Source organism: Podarcis muralis, chromosome 12, assembly GCF_964188315.1.
Source record: "Podarcis muralis chromosome 12, rPodMur119.hap1.1, whole genome shotgun sequence".
Classification (NCBI taxonomy): Eukaryota; Metazoa; Chordata; class Lepidosauria; order Squamata; family Lacertidae; genus Podarcis; species Podarcis muralis.
This window is the reverse complement of record NC_135666.1, coordinates 32,814,882-32,833,795: the sequence shown is the minus strand read 5'-3', so window position 1 is coordinate 32,833,795 and position 18,914 is coordinate 32,814,882. Positions and strand designations below refer to the sequence as shown.

Sequence of the window (18,914 nt, the reverse complement as noted above, 5' to 3'; positions counted from 1 at the left end):
GATATCAAAACATTCCCAGAAACAAGAGATTCTGCAGATGTTCTATGAATGTCCCGGACACTGTAGAGCATATTCTCTTTCATTGCCCATTGTACAGTACGCTCCGTCAACGCGTGCTGTCCCCTCTTTTGGGTGGTCTGGAACCCCAGCAAGGTGAATGTGTGGGATTCTGCCTATCCGACGTTGACCAAAGGGTAACGGCGGGGGTAGCCGAGTTTTTGGTAGCAGTCCTCCAAGGAGCAGGTTAACAAGGAAAACCACTGATTTTATATGTATATATATAAATATGTATGTAGCCAACTGCTGCCTTTCTATATATATTTTAAGGCTTTTATATGCTATTTTCTCTTTTATGGTTTTATTTGCATAATGCCTAATAAAGGTTTGATAAGTAAGAAAAAGGCTCCCCACCCTTGTCTTTAAGCTTTTTTTCACTTCAGCAAGTCTTTGGTGAGCAGTTCAAAGTGTCCCTTAAGTGTTTTGATGGTTTGCAATTTCAAAAAACATGACTGGCTGTCCAGATGTTTGTGAAAGCCCCATATAGAGGCAGGCATTGAGAGAGAGATCCATTAGTTGCCATGTGGAAACTGTGTTGTAGATCAGGAGCATACACTCCTACTGCATATGTGTGCTTTGGAGAGGGGACAGTAGGCTGCATCAATATTCACAGGCACATCAAGGTATATGCAACTCTCTGCAGTTCTCTGAACTGGAGTGGCAACACATGTTTTTCACTGCAGCCAATCAAAATATCCCTATGTTGTTTGCCTTCTAATCAGCAGAGCGCATTTGCCATTGACCGAGGCACTTTAAAACTGACAAAATTACATTGCTGAACTCACAGAAGATTTACTCTCATTAACAATGTAAGCTCTACAGAGGAATTTCACTGGGAAATTCTGTCGGTGGGAAGAACAGAGGATAATTTAAGAAGAGGAGTTTTTAATGAGTTGCAGCTTAGCTGTGCACCAAAGCCAAATTTTAACACATTTTGTAATTGTTTCCATTGTGTTCTTTAAACCCAGGGAAAAGAAACTAGTTATGAGGTGAAACCTCCAGAAAAAGTTGTTGTTGGCTGAGCAGGGAAACATGAGCTTATTGGACTCCAAAGCACAACCCTTAATACATCAAACTTATCTCATATGTTACTGTCCATGGTGCTGCTTCTATTTTTCCCTTCTGCACCTAAGGTCACATCCACACCACTGCCATTTGTTAAGCATGCTGGGAACTGCAGCCCACTGAGGGGTAAACTACAGTTCCCAGAATTCTTTGGGGGATGCCATTTTCATTCAATGTGCATTCAGTGAACTTTAAATATATGGTGTGGATGTTGACCTCAGAGCAATCGGGGGGGGGGGGGCTCTGGAGGAGCCAGTACCACTTCCTACCTAGAGTATGCCAACTTTTTGCAGCTGCAGTAGCAAGCGTGTACAGTGAGGTGGCTGTTTCCTTTTTTCCCTTCATTTTTTAAAAATAAAATAAAATCCCTCCCATTGATGTCAATGGAAATGAACTCTGCCACAGATTCCTTTTTACCATTCCAAATTTAATATTCAAATTCAGCCTGAGGTTTCCTGTTTTGCGACTGGAGCTCTCTGCTTTTCAGAATCTTGGAAATGTGCAATTGAAGATGTGCAAAGTGCCATGTCTTTAAAGACAGCAGGATGAGACATTAGTGAGATTTCTCATTTCTCCGTAATAAGCTCAATTTTTATTAGATTGCACAAAGCACTCTGAGAGGCACTTGTATGGCAGTGCAATGGAAATTGAATTAAATCAGTAGGATGAATTGATTTGGTTTCAAATGTTACAAATGAAATCCTGGTTTCATATCATTTTATTCCACTTGTTTGCTGTAGGGCACAGGATAAAACTAGTGTCATGTGCAAATGAATGCTAACAGGAATTGTAGCATAATACCAGAGTGATCCCTTTCTAAAAATCTTGGCTTTCGGTTCTTCCTAGTTAACACCAAACATCAGTTTTAGAATTTGTTCTAGCCACAACTGAAGTAAACTATAGAGCACAAGTAGCGAAGGTGGTGCCCTTCAGGTGTTGCTGGACTACAACTACCATTAAGTTTTGGGGCCCAGACTCTGAAGAAATGGCTCCTAGTGTACTAATCTTGCTGTGCACGTCTTCGTGTTCCATTTTTAGAAGTACATTAAAGGTACCCCTGCCCGTACGGGCCAGTCTTGACAGACTCTAGGGTTGTGCGCCCATCTCACTCAAGAGGCCGGGGGCCAGCGCTGTCCGGAGACACTTCCGGGTCACGTGGCCAGCGTGACGAAGCTGCTCTGGCGAGCCAGAGCCGCACACGTAAACGCCGTTTACCTTCCCGCTAGTAAGCAGTCCCTATTTATCTACTTGCACTCGGAGGTGCTTTCGAACTGCTAGGTTGGCAGGCGCTGGGACCGAGCAACAGGAGCGCACCCTGCCGCGGGGATTCAAACCGCCGACCTTTTGATCGGCAAGCCCTAAGCGCTGAGGCTTTTACCCACAGCGCCACCCGCGTCCCAGAAGTACATTATTTGTGTACAAAAGAGAGAGCCTTCACTGTGGTGGCACCTTGAGTGTGGAATGCCTTCCTGATGAAGGTATGTCTGGCACCAACTCTGTATTCTTTTCAACACTAGGCTTTAAAGATTTTATTCTTTGCTCAGGCATTTTAGATATTTTTTGTTAGCTGAATGGTTTTATTCTCCTTTGTTTTAATGTGTTGTTGGTTTATATGTTTCCTTCTCCCAGCTCAAATTCTCTCTTAATCTATTCAAACATTGCCCCTGCTTTCTGCTTACAGGGGTTAGCCCACATGAGACTGATAAATGGATGATCTTGCATTGAGAAAGAGCAATTACACATTATATTCATCACCTGACCTCAGGTGGTATCATTCTACACTAATAAGGAACATCTTATGAAATACTTTGTACAATATATAATATTTGCTTTGCCTATCGTTCATATGAGCCATTTGGGGAAAAGGGTTCAGTTGCAATCTCTGTGTGTTTGTTGAAATTGTGAAAAACAGACTTAACATTAATATATATGCAATCAAGACAAGGACTAGGGAGCTGCTGCAGAGACTGCAATAGAAATTCAATTCTCTGTACAGTGGAATTGAGAGCGAGGCCTGGTCCTCTAGCAAAACGGATTGCTATTCTGCATTCACAGGGCAAAGCTTGTAAGGGTCTAGTGCATTTCAAATTGCACTGCAATTTATTTATGCTTCAGGGCAGTGCGTTGCCTCAGAAAACATACCGTCTACTTGCATTGCTGAAAGTTATCCCGAGAAGCAACTGCAAGTTATACAACTTGACTGATTCTAGTCTAAGCTGTTTAATGGTACATTTAATGTCCTGGTTTGTAGAAACCACATATCTAATATTTTTTCCAGATCAATTAATTCTCTGAGCAAAAAAAAGAATTAAATTATCTAGTCAGGCAGCACATCTTCTTAAAAGGTTCAGTTCTTGTGCTCATGTATCTTGCCTCACAGCCAACACATGCAGACAGAGGCTCTTACAAGTAAGTAAGAAAGATATCATTATTCAAGCAAGTAATGGTGCAAACTTGCAGCAGACACAAAGTCCAGGATTTGCAGAGTTCATGTTTTTCAAAATTGCTTGAGAAATGTCACACAACTGATCATTTTCTCTGAATATTCATTGGACCATGAGGCACTAGGCTGTCCTTTGGAAATGTTTTTTCAAAAAACTTTTTTCATAATAGCAAATCCTGCTATGTTAGTTTCACTTTAGGCAAGTAATCTTAATAAATCAAGTTCGTTTATTTAGAGTCAATATATTCTGCCTTGTGATTTCTTTGAATTAAAATGGCATCAGTTTCCAGTAAAGCTTTGTGTTTCTTCATGAAAGATCTGTGCATGATCTTTCATGAAAGGTACAGTGCATGCTTTCAGACATGCAACCGCTGTGTCAGCAGTTGCATGTCTGAAAGCATGCACTGTACCTTTTCCCTGGGATGCTTGAGAACATCTGTTCAATGAGAGGGAGGCAGTAATTCTAATAGAAATATAATTAAGGATTCCCTTCCACTGGTTAACACAGCATTGCAGGCCTGCTTTAAGGTCTGCCATTCACTGACCCAGCCAGCCACTCTACATTGCATGTAAACGGCATTTCCATGCGCTCTGGTTTCCGTCATGGTGTTCCATTGTGCCAAAAGCACTTTTGCATGTGAAAGGGGCTTCTTTCATTTGCAGAGAGGTGGAGAGAAAGAAGCTGCACTACCCTATATCAGTGTTGTGCAGCATCCAAGATGGATTAGCTGCACAAACCACCTCCATTGCTCTTCTTGCCACTTGTGCTCTCCCAAAAAGGTAATGACTTTTTCCTTTTCTCTCCGATCAGTACAGTTGTACCCTGGAAGTTGAACGGAATCCATTCCGGAAGTCCGTTTGACTTCCAAAACATTCAAAAACCAAAGAGCAGCTTCTGATTGGCTACAGGAAGCTCCTGCAGCCTATTGGAAGCCGCGGAAGCCCTGTTGGACGTTCGGCTTCCAAAAATAGTTCATAAACTGGAAGAGTCACTTCTGGGTTTGCGGCATTCAGGAGCCAAAATGTTCGAGAACTAAGCTGTTTGAAAACCAAGGTACGACTGTACCTGTATTTGGAATCTGGACATCTCCACCAGGGGTCTTCTAGCCCCTCCTTCCTTTCCTGCCTTTCAGTTCCTTCTATGCACCCTCCCCTGCAGTGGTAACCATTATATGGCCAGAATTCAAGTTATGAAACCCACATTGAGGTTCTTGAAAACAATTATGAAATTTTACACAGGGAAAGCGCGAAGGGCATCAAAATTACGAAAGAGAGAGCGCTGCAAAGTAGGATGGGCTCAATAATTCATGAAAAACCAACAAAGCAAGATGATATCTCGAATTACGTTCCTATTCAGGAGCCAGGAATCAGGAGTTCAGGAATCAGGCAAGACATTCAGAACTGGACAGAAGCATTGAAGATGTCCCAATAGTTTTCATGCCCTGCCCACCAAGCTTTGAAAGATGAGGCGTGGCATGCTCATTTGCAAAAATACATTCACTTTGTGGGAATGTTGAGATTGCAAATACAGGCTACTTCAGGGTGGGTGAGTCTGCTCCCATCTGTGAAGGTTTTGCCTGGTTCTAGGCAAGAATTCTGCACCCCTCTGCTCAGGCAGCTGATCATTTGTTGCCACCTCCTCAGTTGCCTCCCTGCTTAGTTGCCCCCAGCCCCCCCCCCCCAGCCTCCACTGAGACTTTCCTCTCTGCTAGGAGATCAGGGGTGGAGCTGGAATCACTGCTCCTTCTGATATTGCTGAGGTCAAGGTGCAGGTGGGAGAGTCCCCTCCAACAACCTCAGTTCCTATCAGTCAGCACTCCATTTGCTGCTTTCTCCTCCTGTATCGAGGCCTCCCAACGCAAGCCTGATCCTGGCAGCACTACAGGGCTTCTGACACTCAGCTGTATTGATCATGCCTCAAGCATATTAAGTTTTGCATGATAAGATTAGTGCAGTGTCCCTATTATTCCATTTCACCTGAAGGCTGTGGAGGACTTCATAAAGAATTTAGATGAAATGGAGCAATTCGGAACATGTGGTCTACCTTTTCAATCCTGCAAAAATCGTCCATTTTGTTCTTTAGAAATTTTTGTTGGTTGGTTTGTTGCCCACTGTATCCAAACAACTTTATAGCTTTTGACATGAGACAAACTAGACATTTTACCTTTTATTTAATTTAATCTTGTGCCCTGCGGAAGATTTTATTTATAGACAAAGCAGAAGGTGAAACCAGATTGCATTTCCCTTAATGTATCAGTGACACCTTAGGTTAAAAAAAGCCCAGTGAAACCAAGTTCACAAATCTGATTAAAACTCAATGAGCATTTAATGCCACATAAAATGCTTCCATTTATTCTCAAGTAGGAATTAGTTTCAATCCTTGGCTAGATATGATAGGTTTAAATTTGAAAAAGAAAGCTTGCCGTGACACATGTGATGAAGTGTTAATCCTGAAATCTGATCCTTATATTTGTTTAATTCATTTTGCTTCCCTGAGGAAACAAGGTTTCTAGACCCTTACCACAGTTTTTAAAATGCCTTATTAATGAAAACACAAACAACCAGGAAAAGCCATGAACTTCACAGTTGCTTCATCTCATCATAATGACTTTGCTCGGTTACAAGATGGCTGTATACCAAGAAAGACTGAAATGAAATTACTTAGAGTACAAGTAGAGGGGTTTTAAGAGGGTTATTTTGTTATCTTTTTTCTGACTTGCTTCGTTCTTCTTTCAAACCTAGGAAGGGAGGTATGTGACAAAGATGCCCTTCTAAATACTACAGCAATTTAGTATTTGTGTAGGCAGGACTTTCCAGTTCAGAATGAAAGGACAGATATAGCAGTCCATTCCATTTCAGTTTCACATGTACTCAATCATATGTCTGTTTTGTCCCAGTTTTTGTGATTATTATTTTTTTTAATACCAGTATATTGTGGCACATTTTGTATGCATTCTCCCCCAAAATATGCATTTTTGAATTGGTTTCCAATTGCATTTCCCTCTAAAATATGCATATTTGTGTTTGGGCTGTGTATAGCTGCCCCATTCTGCCCCATGGCCCTGAGCCAGAGGTCCCTAATCAGGCTGACCCATCCTAGGCTGGCCCATGGACCACCATCTCTGCCTTGGAACCCAGTCCCTAATTGAACATACAGCTGCCAGGGGGAAGGAGATTGAGGTGTCAATAGAGGTTAGGAGAAACCCCAAAGTTTGCAGAAGTACAAAAAAAAATCCTTAGGGGCAGGGAAACGCTAAGGGACAGATTCCCCCCAAACAGTCCAATCAGGACTGAGCATACTCAGTGAACATGGAATGTTGTCTTACTGTTGGGGAGGGAGAACAGAAACATAGGATGCTGCCATGTGCTGTGTCAGACCATTGGCCCATCTGGCTTGGTACTGTTTCCGTTTACCGGCATCAACTCTCCAGGGTTTCAGGCAGGGTTCTCTCCCAGCCCTACCTAGGGTTGTCAGAGATTGAACCTAGGATCTTTTGCTGCAAAGAAGATGCTCTGCTACCATCCCCAAAGGAAAACTGGGGTTGTTGTTTAGTCGTTTAGTCGTGTCCAACTCTTTGTGACCCCATGGACCAGAGCACGCCAGGCACTCCTGTCTTCCACTGCCTCCCGCAGTTTGGTCAAACTCATGCTGGTAGCTTCTAGAACACTGTCCAACCATCTTGTCCTCTGTTGTCCCCTTCTCCTTGTGCCCTCCATCTTTCCCAACATCAGGGTCTTTTCCAGGGAGTCTTCTCTTCTCATGAGGTGGCCAAAGTACTGGAGCCTCAGCTTCACGATCTGTCCTTCCAGTGAGCACTCAGGGCTGATTTCCTTCAGAATGGATAGGTTTGATCTTCTTGCAGTCCATGGGACTCTCAAGAGTCTCCTCCAGCACCATAATTCAAAAGCATCAATTCTTCGGCGCTCAGCCTTCTTTATGGTCCAGCTCTCACTTCCATACATCACTACTGGGAAAACCATGGCTTTAACTATACAGACCTTGGTCGGCAACTGTGATGTCTCTGCTTTTTAAGATGCTGTCTAGGTTTGTCATTGCTTTTCTCCCAAGAAGCAGGCGTAGGGGGATAGAATGCAGTATCCTGGGAAAGGTCATAGATACTGTAGCTGGCTGGAAACCTGAGTGAGAGCCCTCTATGCTGCAACATTTTGCTTCAGGCCCCACTTTTGGGGGGTCTTTTTTTTTTTTTACCCCCTGCTTCACAAAGCTGAGTGCCGGGATCTGTGATCCCCCTTTAGCCCATTCCACCCACTCTCTGTATGCTAGAAATGACAATTCCGTTGTTGAAAGTTATCCCAGGGTGAAATGTGAATCGAGAGTCCCTAATTTTGCTCCCTCTCACTTCTGATTCACTACTTGAGCGTGTAAACAAGTCAGAAACTGAAGTGCATCAGAGGTAGCCACCCCAGGATAAACGATTATGTAAACAGGCCCTTAAAAGAAACCGTGTACGACATCAACCTCTGGGTAAGCCTTGGGTGTTTATGTTCTCTGAATCAATCTTTCTTGCTCTCTGAATAAGTGATTTGAAATAGACTTTAACAATAATATGTAATTTGTAAGCTCAGTAAAATTGCTGCCTCCTGTAATGAGTTCTTCTCAGTAGAAATTCTATTTCCCAGGAAGCAATTTTATTCTTTTTATATAACACTTCGCCAGTGATAAAAAGGGGTATAATTACAGAATTGAGAGTACTTGAAGTTCTGGCTGTATAAAAGTGACAAAGCTTGTAAGATGGTGAGAGTGCATGCTCTGCTTTGATGGAGTTTGAAAATAATGACAAGGAGGACAAGAATTATACAAAAGGCCATTGGCTAGATTTGTCCTTGTTTAGCTTATTTTTAATGCACCAAATCTAGTATTCATTTAGGATACACATGTGGTAGATAATCTTCTTTCTAAGGTATTCTCTGTTTGAATTTCCTATGTCTTTGGGTTGTTTACATATCACTTAGTGAACAAATGCATCACTTCACACCTTCAGGATCATGGTCCCAAGGAAAGGGTCCAATAGTACAAGATGTAATTATCTTGCTTAAAGGAACCAGGTTTGAGTCTGGTCAATTCTAGGTAGGAAATCACCTTTGAACCTAATTTATACCATACTGAGTTCCATGATGGAAGAAAGGCAGGTGTGTGTGTGTCTCTGTGTGTATTACCTTTTAATTAGGGCCTCAGTGAAAAACAAGTTCTAAATTCAGAATATAGTAATATGCTCCAGTGAGCATATGAATAGTGACCAAAGAGCCAGAACCAAACCAAAAAGAAAGTGAATTAAAAGATATATTAATCAAAACTGACAAATGGTGTACAGTTGTAAATACACACTTTCAAAATAAATAGTAAATGATGTAGAACTGATAAAACAGCAAAAGCATAATGCAAAATAAACAGTACATGAAAAAGTTTACATTAATAAATGAAATAATTGCAATGGGGCACTAAATAAAATGTAAAGCTGATTGCACTTGCTGCTTAAGGTATATAATAAATTATAAATGGAAAATGAAATATAAGAAAGCAATTGTTTTCCTCGCACCCTCCTTCCAGTCCAGCTAACTTAAAGAGCAAAAGCAAGCAATGGGTTTCACTACATTTTGTGAAGTGGGAAAACATACTTGAGATGTTAAAGTAAAATATTGACTTAGGGGCTTTGTGCAATAATGAGTCAAAGGTTGTTGGAAAGAGGTTTCCACTGGAAGATTATAAATGGGGGAGTATCTAGTTCATATCCTATATCCTCCTTTAACTTTATCATTAAATAGGGATTTTCCCCTTGAACAGCTGCTTCCCAGTCTACTCAGAGACATAAACTCTTAAACTCTGAACAGGAAGCATGTAATATAAAAAGGTATCCCAACATATAAACCAAGCATAGGCAAACTCGGCCCTCCAGATGGTTTGGGACTACAATTCCCATCATTCCTGACCAGTGGTCCTGTTAGCTAGGGATCATGGGATTTGTAGTCCCAAAACATCTGGAGAGCCGAGTTTGCCTATGCCTGATATAAACTCATCAAATTAATGGATTATTTCATACCTAATTAAACAAAATATTCTGCATTGTTCCAGCACAAGTTGCAAAGATAAATTCTTTCGTTTTCATTGCTTTTAATAAGACTAGGGAGTAAACAGAAGTCACAGATCTGGGGAACCCTTTGGTGCTGCTATGAGAGAATTGTCAACCACCTAGTTGCCCAACTTCAAAGGTTGATATACAGAAGTAGCTCCTTCCATTATAGGAAGTTACTTTTGTCAGAAGAAGGAAACCCCTGGCTCCATCCAACCTAACAGAAATAAATTTGATATAAGAAGAGCATAAGAAGAGCTAGCTTCATTAGACCAATGACCCATCTAAGCCAGCATCTTGCTTTCACAGTGCCCAACTAGATGCCTGCAAATCGGATAGTGTTTTGCATTATTAGTGTTTTATGTTAGTGTTTCTTGTGATATTTATAGTATACGTCAGGCTTCAGGGAATCCCAACCTTCCCCCTCACAGCAGGCTGCCAGCCATAGATAGATGAGAAGCTCTTACCAGTGTCTTTTATTCAATGTTCACAGAGAGAGGCTTAGAAATGCTGCCTCTTTTGGGTAATGGAGTTGCTCTGAGTAATCTCCTCCCCCCTTCCCTTCTCAGTCGTCAACAGCACAACCACCCTTACAGTGGTTCCTTAAGGCCATTTGCCTCTTGGCTTTCAGCTCTCCCACTTTCACTGCCCACCAGGTTCTGGGAGAAGCGGGGTCTGGAATGCTTCCTAATGATAACGTGTCAGCCAGCTGCTCCGGCTCTGCTACTCCCCCTACTCTTCTTCCATTATTTCCCAGCTTTTTCCCTCTTCTATCTCTGGGCTGTGACTTTCTCCAAGCCACTGTTGTAAATCTATATGTACTGTCTTCCTCATCTCTGGAAGGTTCAGAAGGAGGTGGAGGTGGTCTCCACCATTCCTCCTCAGTCCAGTCCCTGACATCATACTGCATTAGGGGTTTTAGTAACTAACCATGAACAGAGCTCACTGTAACTTGCATACACCACTTTCTCTATATGATGTGACTGCAGTCTTTATCGACCTGTGTTTGTCCCAGGGTATTTTCTGAAGGCATAGGAGGCCACCACTTTGCCGAAGCTAAGGAGGTTTGCGTCTGATCTCTGCTTGGGTGGGAACCACATTTGACTCTGTGGTAGAACAAAGGCAGGGTGGAAATGTAAGCAAATAAGTCAACATGATTTCACAGTTTCCCTTGAAGAAAAATTTGTTGTGAAAGCCACGTTAATGTAATAACAGCCTGCTGGATGACACCAATGGCCCATCTATTCCAGCATCCTGTTCTCACAGTGGCCAGCCGGATGCCTGCAGGAAACCAGGGAGCAGAGCATAAGCACAAGAGCACCCTTCCCTCCCATGGTTTCCAGGAAGTGGTATTCAGAAGCATTTCTGCCTCCAACTGTTCTCTCACTTATTTCTTAGAAACCACGTTGACACATATACCCCTGTGATCCCAGGCAAGGCAACCACATTTGCTATGGGATGGGGCCACCACCACACTTAATAATATGGTGGTATGTATTGTGATGCATGTTGCTAGGAGAAGAAAGGGGGAAAGACGCATGCTTAATTTAGCTGAAAGCATTTGAAGCCTTTCCATAGCATGCACCATATTATTGTATTACATTCAGTTTGCGCTTTAAAAGGAACTGTCAGCCAAGCGGGGACTGCTTGTGATGACCCAGTTTTATGTCAGGTTCATGCATAGCTACACCGAAAACCACAGCTTATTTTTCCTTTATGTCCCAGTCTTTACAGTATCATGCAATTGAACAAGTCTTTTATTCCACTTCCCACTGTGCACTATAATACATGTGACATGTATGAATCTCTGAATTACATAGGTTACATCACAGAGATTACTGAAAAAAATACTTTTGAAAAAAATAATGTCACCGAAGATTGCAGAGACAAATATGCAGCCCTGGAAAAAAAGCACAAAATAGCAATATGCTGGTTAGTTGTCGGATAATTCCCTCCTCACTGTATTGATGTTTGGCACTATCCACGCATCTCATCTCTTTACACAAACAATCCCAGATGGGCTTTCAGCTGAAAAACCTGTGAAGCATTAACTTGCTTAGCTACAAGAAAGTGTTCTTGCCCAAATCCATTAGTCTCATATGGAACTGAGATTAGCCTGTGATTTACATTGACTATGGCTGCAAAGGTGTGGTCAGCTTGACATTATTGGCTTCCATTTTCAAAGGGCATAGGGCAAAACTCCATTTTAGGTGCCAGGAAAGCTTGTCTTTTTAACATCATCATCATTATCACCATCATTGTTATTTTATTTTAATGTTATTTATGTATCACTTCCTATGCAGCATCTTGAAGCAATTTCACAACACAACAAATGTGTGTTTCTTTTTCACCTAGACAACAAGTTCCACACTCTCTCTCTGCTTTTCTTTTGCTTAGTCTATGGGTATTTATTCATTTGTGCTTTGGCCGTGCCAGTGAGCTGCCACATGGGAGCATTTCTTTTTTTTATGTATTTATTTATTTCATAGAATTTATACACTGTTTGATTGTAAAAACAAAGCAGAAGATAAAACAAGAAAACCAGGGGTCCCCACACAGATTCTTAGTTGTATTGTTCAATAGGCACCAATGATGTTTCCAGACAGTTGCTATTTCCAGGTGGTATTCAAATACTGGAAAATTCATGTTTCAAGATTATAGTTGATTGGGAGGTCATGTGCAATAAACTCTCCTCCCCAAAAACTGGATTTTTTGAAATTAGGAAAGTGACAGGAAAATACACTTGATGTATGTGATAACACTTGCTTGGAAACAATGTCATCTAACTCCCCCACAAATGAAGCAGAATAAATACTCATTAAATAGCTAACACTGTCTATTCAATAAACTGGTCATCTGCAAGTACCTATAGTGTCTTACCCAGGTAATATTTGCTTCTTAGAATGGGAGGGAGCCTGTCACCCAGTCTTTCCTCTTCCCCTTCCTGCTCAGCCTATGCCAACCCATCATTATCCATTTATCCATTTACCCTTGGTGGTAAAAGGGCACTGAACTGGCTACGTGCCCAAACATTTGTGGCAGCAATGACCTTATTGATTTTTCCCAGTGACTCACTTTCTTGGAGGCATCCCGTACAGGAAGTTCTTGATGCCACAGATACTTCCCCTTGGCCCTGGAGAATTCTGGACAGAAAAGGCTGATGGCAGAGGCCAATAGGTTCTTCTGTTAGTCATCTCCAGGGAGGCAGCTAAATGCCAAAACACACATTTGGAGAAGCCATGAGGTATGCCTTTTTTGGAACAATAATATTATAAACAAAAAGTGATATTTGTCAATATTAATGCCCCTTAAAATATATATATCTCCCTGTACATAAAAAATGGAGAATAACAACTTAGAGGTTTTATTCTGAGATGCTGATAAGGAATTTCTAATTTACTTTTTGAAAACTTGGCCAGTATGATAGTGAATTTGTCTTTCCTTTTAATGGATCCAGTGTCCCTAATATTTGTGCAGTGGTCTTTAGAGAAGGGGAATCTAAAGAATTACCAACCTGTTGTCAATTTCCCTTTTCTTGGGCATGGTTCTTGCACGACTGGTCACAGACCAGATCCAGGACATCTTGGAGGAAACTGATTTTCTAGATGCATTTCAATCAGGGTTTGGGCCCAGTTTTGGCACAGAAACTGCTTTGGTTGCCCTGTATGCTGACCTCTGCTGGGAGAGTGACAGGGGAAATGTTTCCCTGTTAATTCTCCTTGACCTCTCAGTGACTTTTGATCCCATCAACCATAGTATCCTTCTGGAATGGTTGCCTTGAATTATGGGTGGGGGCACAGCTTTGTGATGGTTCTGGTCTTACTTTGTCCTGTCCAGAGGGTGATGCTTGGGGAATGATCTTCGGTCCCTTCAATGTGGGGTTCCTCAGTTTTATCCTGTGCTGTTTAACATCTAAATGAAACTGCTAGATGGGATTATCTGGAGTTTTGGAGTACTTTGCCAGAAATATGCTGATGACATACAGCTCTTCTTATCTTTTACATCTGCTGGTGAGGCAGTGGATGTGCTAGACTTATCTTGCCTTAGTAATGGACTGGATGAGAGTCGAGAAACTGATAAGACTGAAGCACTGTTAGTGAGTGGTTCCCTCAACTGGATAGACGTGAGGTTGCCTGCTTTTGATAAGGTTACACTCCCTCTGAAGTAATGGGTACATAGTTTGAGGCTACTTCCGAATCCTTTGCTATCGTTTGAGGTTTAGTTGGCCTCAGTAGCACAGAATGCCTTCCATCAGCTTTGACTGGTGGCTCAGTTGCACCCCTGTCTGGACAGGGATAGCTGAACTTCTGTTGTCTATGTTCTGGTAACCCAGAGGTTAGATTACTGCAACATGTTATACATAGGGATACTCTGCTTCGGAACTTCAGGTGGTGCAGAATTCAGAGGCTAGGTTGCTCACCAAGGTAAGACAGTTTGAGCATATTACACCGATCCTAGTCTTACTGCACTGACTTCCGATAAGTTTCCGGGCCTAATTCAAAGTGCTGGTTATAAAGGCTATAAAGCCTTAAATTGCTCAGGACCACAATATCTCAAGGATTGCCTCTTCCCATATGAACCATCTCAGACCCTGCGATCATCATCAGAGGCCTGTTTTTGTTTGCCTCTTCCATGAGAGGCCCAGAGGCTCACTGTTTGTGAAGTTTTCTCCCAAGGGTGCTTTCATTACATATCTTTTGGCACCAGGTGAAAATGTTTCTTTATAACTAGGCCTTTGGTTGGTTCTATGGTCTTTTAAATGTGCTTGGGGGGGTTATTGTTTTATTTTTGTTTTATTATGTATTTTGTGTTCTCATATTGTATTTTTACGATGTGAACTGCCTTGTGATCTTCAGATGAATGGCGGTATACAAAGTTCATCATCATCTTGGGTCTGGTTTGCCAGACAGTATTTCAACATATTTCTAATACCCCCACTTTTTAAAAAGTACTTGTACATTGCAGTGTTGAGGTTCTGATCTTGGGTTGAGATCCATACAGGAAACTGACACTTCCTAAACATGGTGTGATTGTTTTCAGCACATGTACACAATCCCAGCCATCAAGCTACATGCAGAAGCACAGGAATTGTTCATGTAAGTCAGCCTTAACACTCTGAGGTTTTCCTTCCTGTCTTGACTTCTCTGACTTTCTCTGTGGCTTTATAGCAAGCAGTGACCTTCCTGTCTCAATGTCATGTAGAAGTACATGCCAGCTTATATTGCAAAGACAATAAAATACTCCCATGTTGACAGAAGCAGAGGCAACCCGTTGTGTTCTACAGAGATGGCTTGTATTCACTAGAAAAATGTAGCTATTTTTAGATGCTGATGTATTCTTTTATGAGCATTGTTGTTTAATCTTTGCTAAAACAATCTCTTCATTATGAAGAAAAATAAACAATCAGAAACATTAATTAAGTCAGAATTAAGAGTCAGGGCTTAAGTATTCACTAGTTTCATATTGCTTCCTAAATGCAGCACACCATAATTCAGAATTAACTTACCAAGGTTGTTTACGTTTTCTCTGTGCCACTTTGCAAACCCTGAACCATCTTGCTTTGGTACAACCTTCCTCCTTGAATTGGGAGAACCAACACCGTATACATTACTGAAGATAAAACGCGTCATTAGCCTATGCAGAGCTATTACGATGATTTATGAATTACTCCCTGCAACTTTCCTAATTGTCACAACATTATTTTTCTTTTTGATGGCTACAGCAGGCAGAGCACTTATTTGTAAGCCTGATTCATAACGATCCCTAGATCTTTACTGAGTGCATTTGAAACTCAGTGAGAGCAACTTAGAGTGAAGAAATCATGGGGAAATGGGAACCACCCATCCTAATGCTACCAGACTGGTGTTGGGTGGTGGTGAGCACCTGGTCCTTCAGGCTCAGGGAAAGGTGTCCATGAGGGTGCAGGCTCTATCCTTATAGGCCATGGTGATCTGGGAGGTTCTTCTGAGAGTTCTTGTCCAACCACTTCAGGTGCAATGGTTTCTCCGTCTTCTGCACTCAGCTCTGAGCCCTGACCCAAACCTAGCTCCCCAACTGGTGCCCCTATAGTCTGTCTCCTTTGGTGTCCAGATCACTACTAGATACAGGAGTCATGACTTTATCTTAATTTCTTCCCTGTTACATTATGGCAGAACCGTGGAAATGTAGGCCAAATGCAGCCCTCTGGGCCTCTCTGTCTGACCCTTGGGACTCTCCTCAGGCCACACCTCAGAAGCCCTGCTCTGCACCCTCCTGGAGTACGTAATTTACCCCTGCTGGAATGTGTCCTTGAGCTGTAACAATGTCATCTCTTGCTTGTATGGAGGATGGAAAGATACAATTGCGTGTGCAAAAAGTTCTGGCTTTTGTGTGGCTGGGGTGGAGGCTACTGTACAAAGATAAGAGTCGTAAACATTTTTTTCTGTCCACTTGTATCTGTGTTCTTTGCTGCATTGCACAGCACATAGTTAAACTATGGAACCCACTCCCACAGGAGGCAGTGATAGCCACCAACTTGAGTGGCTTTAAAAGAGGATTAGACAAATCCATGGAGGACAGCTCCTAGCCACAATGACTGTGCTCTACTTCCACTGTCAGAGGCAGTACGCCTCTGAATACCAGGTGCTGGGAACCACAGGTGGGCAGAGCGCTGTTGTGCTCATGTCCAACTTGCAGGCTTCCTACAGGCATCTGGTTGGCCACTGTGGAAACAGGATGCTGGGCTAGATGGGCCATTGGCCTGATCCAACAGGGCACTTCTTATGTTCTTATTCTTTTGCCCTGTCCACCACCGGCATGTGACCCCTGAAAGCTTCCTGACAAAGACATTTGACCCTTGGGAAGAAAAAGGCCCCTGACCCCTTGCAACTCCATCCCACCTCTCCATCCCTAAGTAATGTTTCAGTCCACATCATTTTCATCCTGCACTTCTGATAGCTTGCTCTTTCTCCCCACCAACTAATGTAACTTGGGCTCATTAAATAAGGTTGCAATATTGTATACCACTTCATTGATTGATCATGTTCTGGACCTGAGTATTTGAAAAGCCCTCAAGATTCAATGTGAATCAGTAAAGGTTGTTCAAATCATACATAAATGTATGAATGATTCAGCAGGGATCCCAGGTAAGAACTGTTGATAAATAATCATGAACTTTGCTTGGAATTAATTAACTGAACTTATGCATATGACTGAGCAGCCAGTGCTTCTGTAATTCCTCTATGCTGTATGTTGTCTGAATCTGTGAAAACGTTTACCTGTGTTCCTCCCTGCATCCCAAATCCCTAGAGGGAAAGGAAGGGGAACACCACAATATATTACTGGAGGGCAGAGTATAAAAATAACACACTTATTGAAAAAGCCCAATGGCGAAAGAAAGGATTTCAATAGCTTCCCAAATATCCTTTTGAATAATACTGCATATCCGTTTTAATGATGTGATTAAGGGCAGAGAATTAATGTCCATACATTAGGGTCTAGTTCCTCTTGGCTCATAGGAACATAGGGCAGACCATTCCTGGATCAGTCCATAGGCCCATCTAGTCTAGCATCCTGTTATCTCAGTGGCCAAATAGGCATCTATAGGAAGTCCACAAGTAGGACCTGAATGCCACACTGCTCTCCTCACTTGTGATTGCCAGCAACAGGCACTGAGAAGCATAATGGCATCCAAGAATCAAACTAAGTTACCTTCCTCTGGAAGGAGGATTTACAGGATAGGGGGCACCTCTCATTGGGTTCAAAGTTTGTGGGGTGTTTAGAAGAGCTTCACCTTGCCGCCCTTAACTAGAAAGGAGGGAAGGACAGTCAGTCAGTCAGTCATGCTGGTAACAGAATACCTTTGAACTGGAGTAAGTTTGGGATTTTCTCTCCCACCAACTCCCAGCCTTTACTCTTGTAATAATGATACGTGTACAGTTTTTGGATCTAATTTCACCCCCTCCTCCCATGCTTGTGATGAGTAAGGATAGGGGAGGAATTTGGTTCAATCTGCATTTAATGAGAACCTACCTAATCTGCACTTCTTAAAAACAAAGAGTGAACTGAAACACAGCCAGTTTGAAATTTGCTGTTATGTGTTGATGTACATATGAACGCCCCAAACCCCAAAGTTTATAGAAATGCATATGTCAGGGAATAGTGTGTATAAAAAGGCATATATTCGTTAAAATGTATTATATTAAGGGAACTTCCTTACAGAAATGTGCATATTAGGACAAATACACAATACTGATAAATGTTTACGAGGGCTTTGAAAAGAAAATAGCATGTTGGTATGGAAATGTTGCAAATTGAACTGGAAAAATGTGAAACTAAAGTGGGTGGATTCCTCCATCCAGAATCCTAAACATACACATACATTATCTGCTCATGTAATTGTTGTTTACCTTTTTTTACATGTTATAAACTGCTCTGAGAAGTTGGGGGGATGGATTTGACTGACACAAAAGCCAGCCTGTTGTAGATGGAACTGTTGCTTTAAAGCAAATTCCCAGAGGAACTCTGTCCAGGGAATATTGGTCATATGCCTAGAGCCTAGGAGGTTAGTTCATTGTAGCCTAGGCTTGGGCGAGACCTACTAACACTGACTAGGCAGTTGTTGTTTTATTCAATAAATAGTTGTCATTCTCCATGTCACTGTTGCAACTGTTTCCTGACCGAAAAATAGTACATGGACCATCTTTCAATAACGGAGAAGTGCCTTTGGGATTGGGGAGAGGTCTGACCAACTAGCATTGTATAAATCCCGCTTCAGTTGAGAATCACAACTACTCCCCCCCCCCTTTTTTTTTTTTTTTTTGCTGGAGCCTGATCTACATAAGAAAGCTGGTGTATGCCCAAAATGTACTGAGTGCACCTCATTCATTGGCTCAGAAGACTGAAAGAGCATCATGAGCATCTTTTGGATTGTGGTTAAGCATCTTGTGTGATGGCTATTTTGTACTGATATACTAGCATCTATCTCAAGGTTAAAGTGTTTTTTGTACCCAAGGTTCACTCACATAAACCCCATTTTCTCATCCTCACTGCCACATCTTTCTGCCTGTTCTTACCCAGAAGTTAAACCTGGGCACATTCTCTGTTGTGGTTCTGCCTATAGGTCTTTTTCAAAAACAACAACACATACTAACGTGTTTCCATATTTTTGTTTCATATGAGATTCCCATTCTTACTAAAGACAGTTAAAGACGCATATGTGTTTCAAACTGTCAGTTTTTGAATTTAAACTGTCAAGAATTTTGCTATGCCAGCATTCCATC

At 41.9% G+C, this 18,914-nt stretch overlaps 1 protein-coding gene across 3 annotated transcripts in view; it reads right to left on the bottom strand.

The window, feature by feature from the left end:
• Positions 1-18,882, bottom strand: part of LOC144329318 (uncharacterized) — a 35,331-nt gene extending 16,449 nt beyond the window's left edge. The window contains exons 1-4 of one of the 3 annotated variants that reach the window (XR_013394807.1): positions 18,708-18,856; positions 15,161-15,231; positions 12,730-12,862; positions 6,910-11,554 (exon numbers count right to left, since the gene is read on the bottom strand). Coding sequence is in view for 1 of the 3 variants with exons in the window: in XM_077936982.1 (XP_077793108.1) it covers positions 12,730-12,862; positions 15,161-15,231; positions 18,708-18,730 (227 nt within the window). In the remaining 2 variants the exon portion in view is untranslated. Of the gene's footprint in view, positions 1-6,909; positions 11,555-12,729; positions 12,863-15,160; positions 17,440-18,707 lie in introns of those variants that run through there. The other 2 variants (XR_013394808.1, XM_077936982.1) reach the window with 2 other exon arrangements.
• Positions 18,883-18,914: the final 32 nt, after the last annotated feature.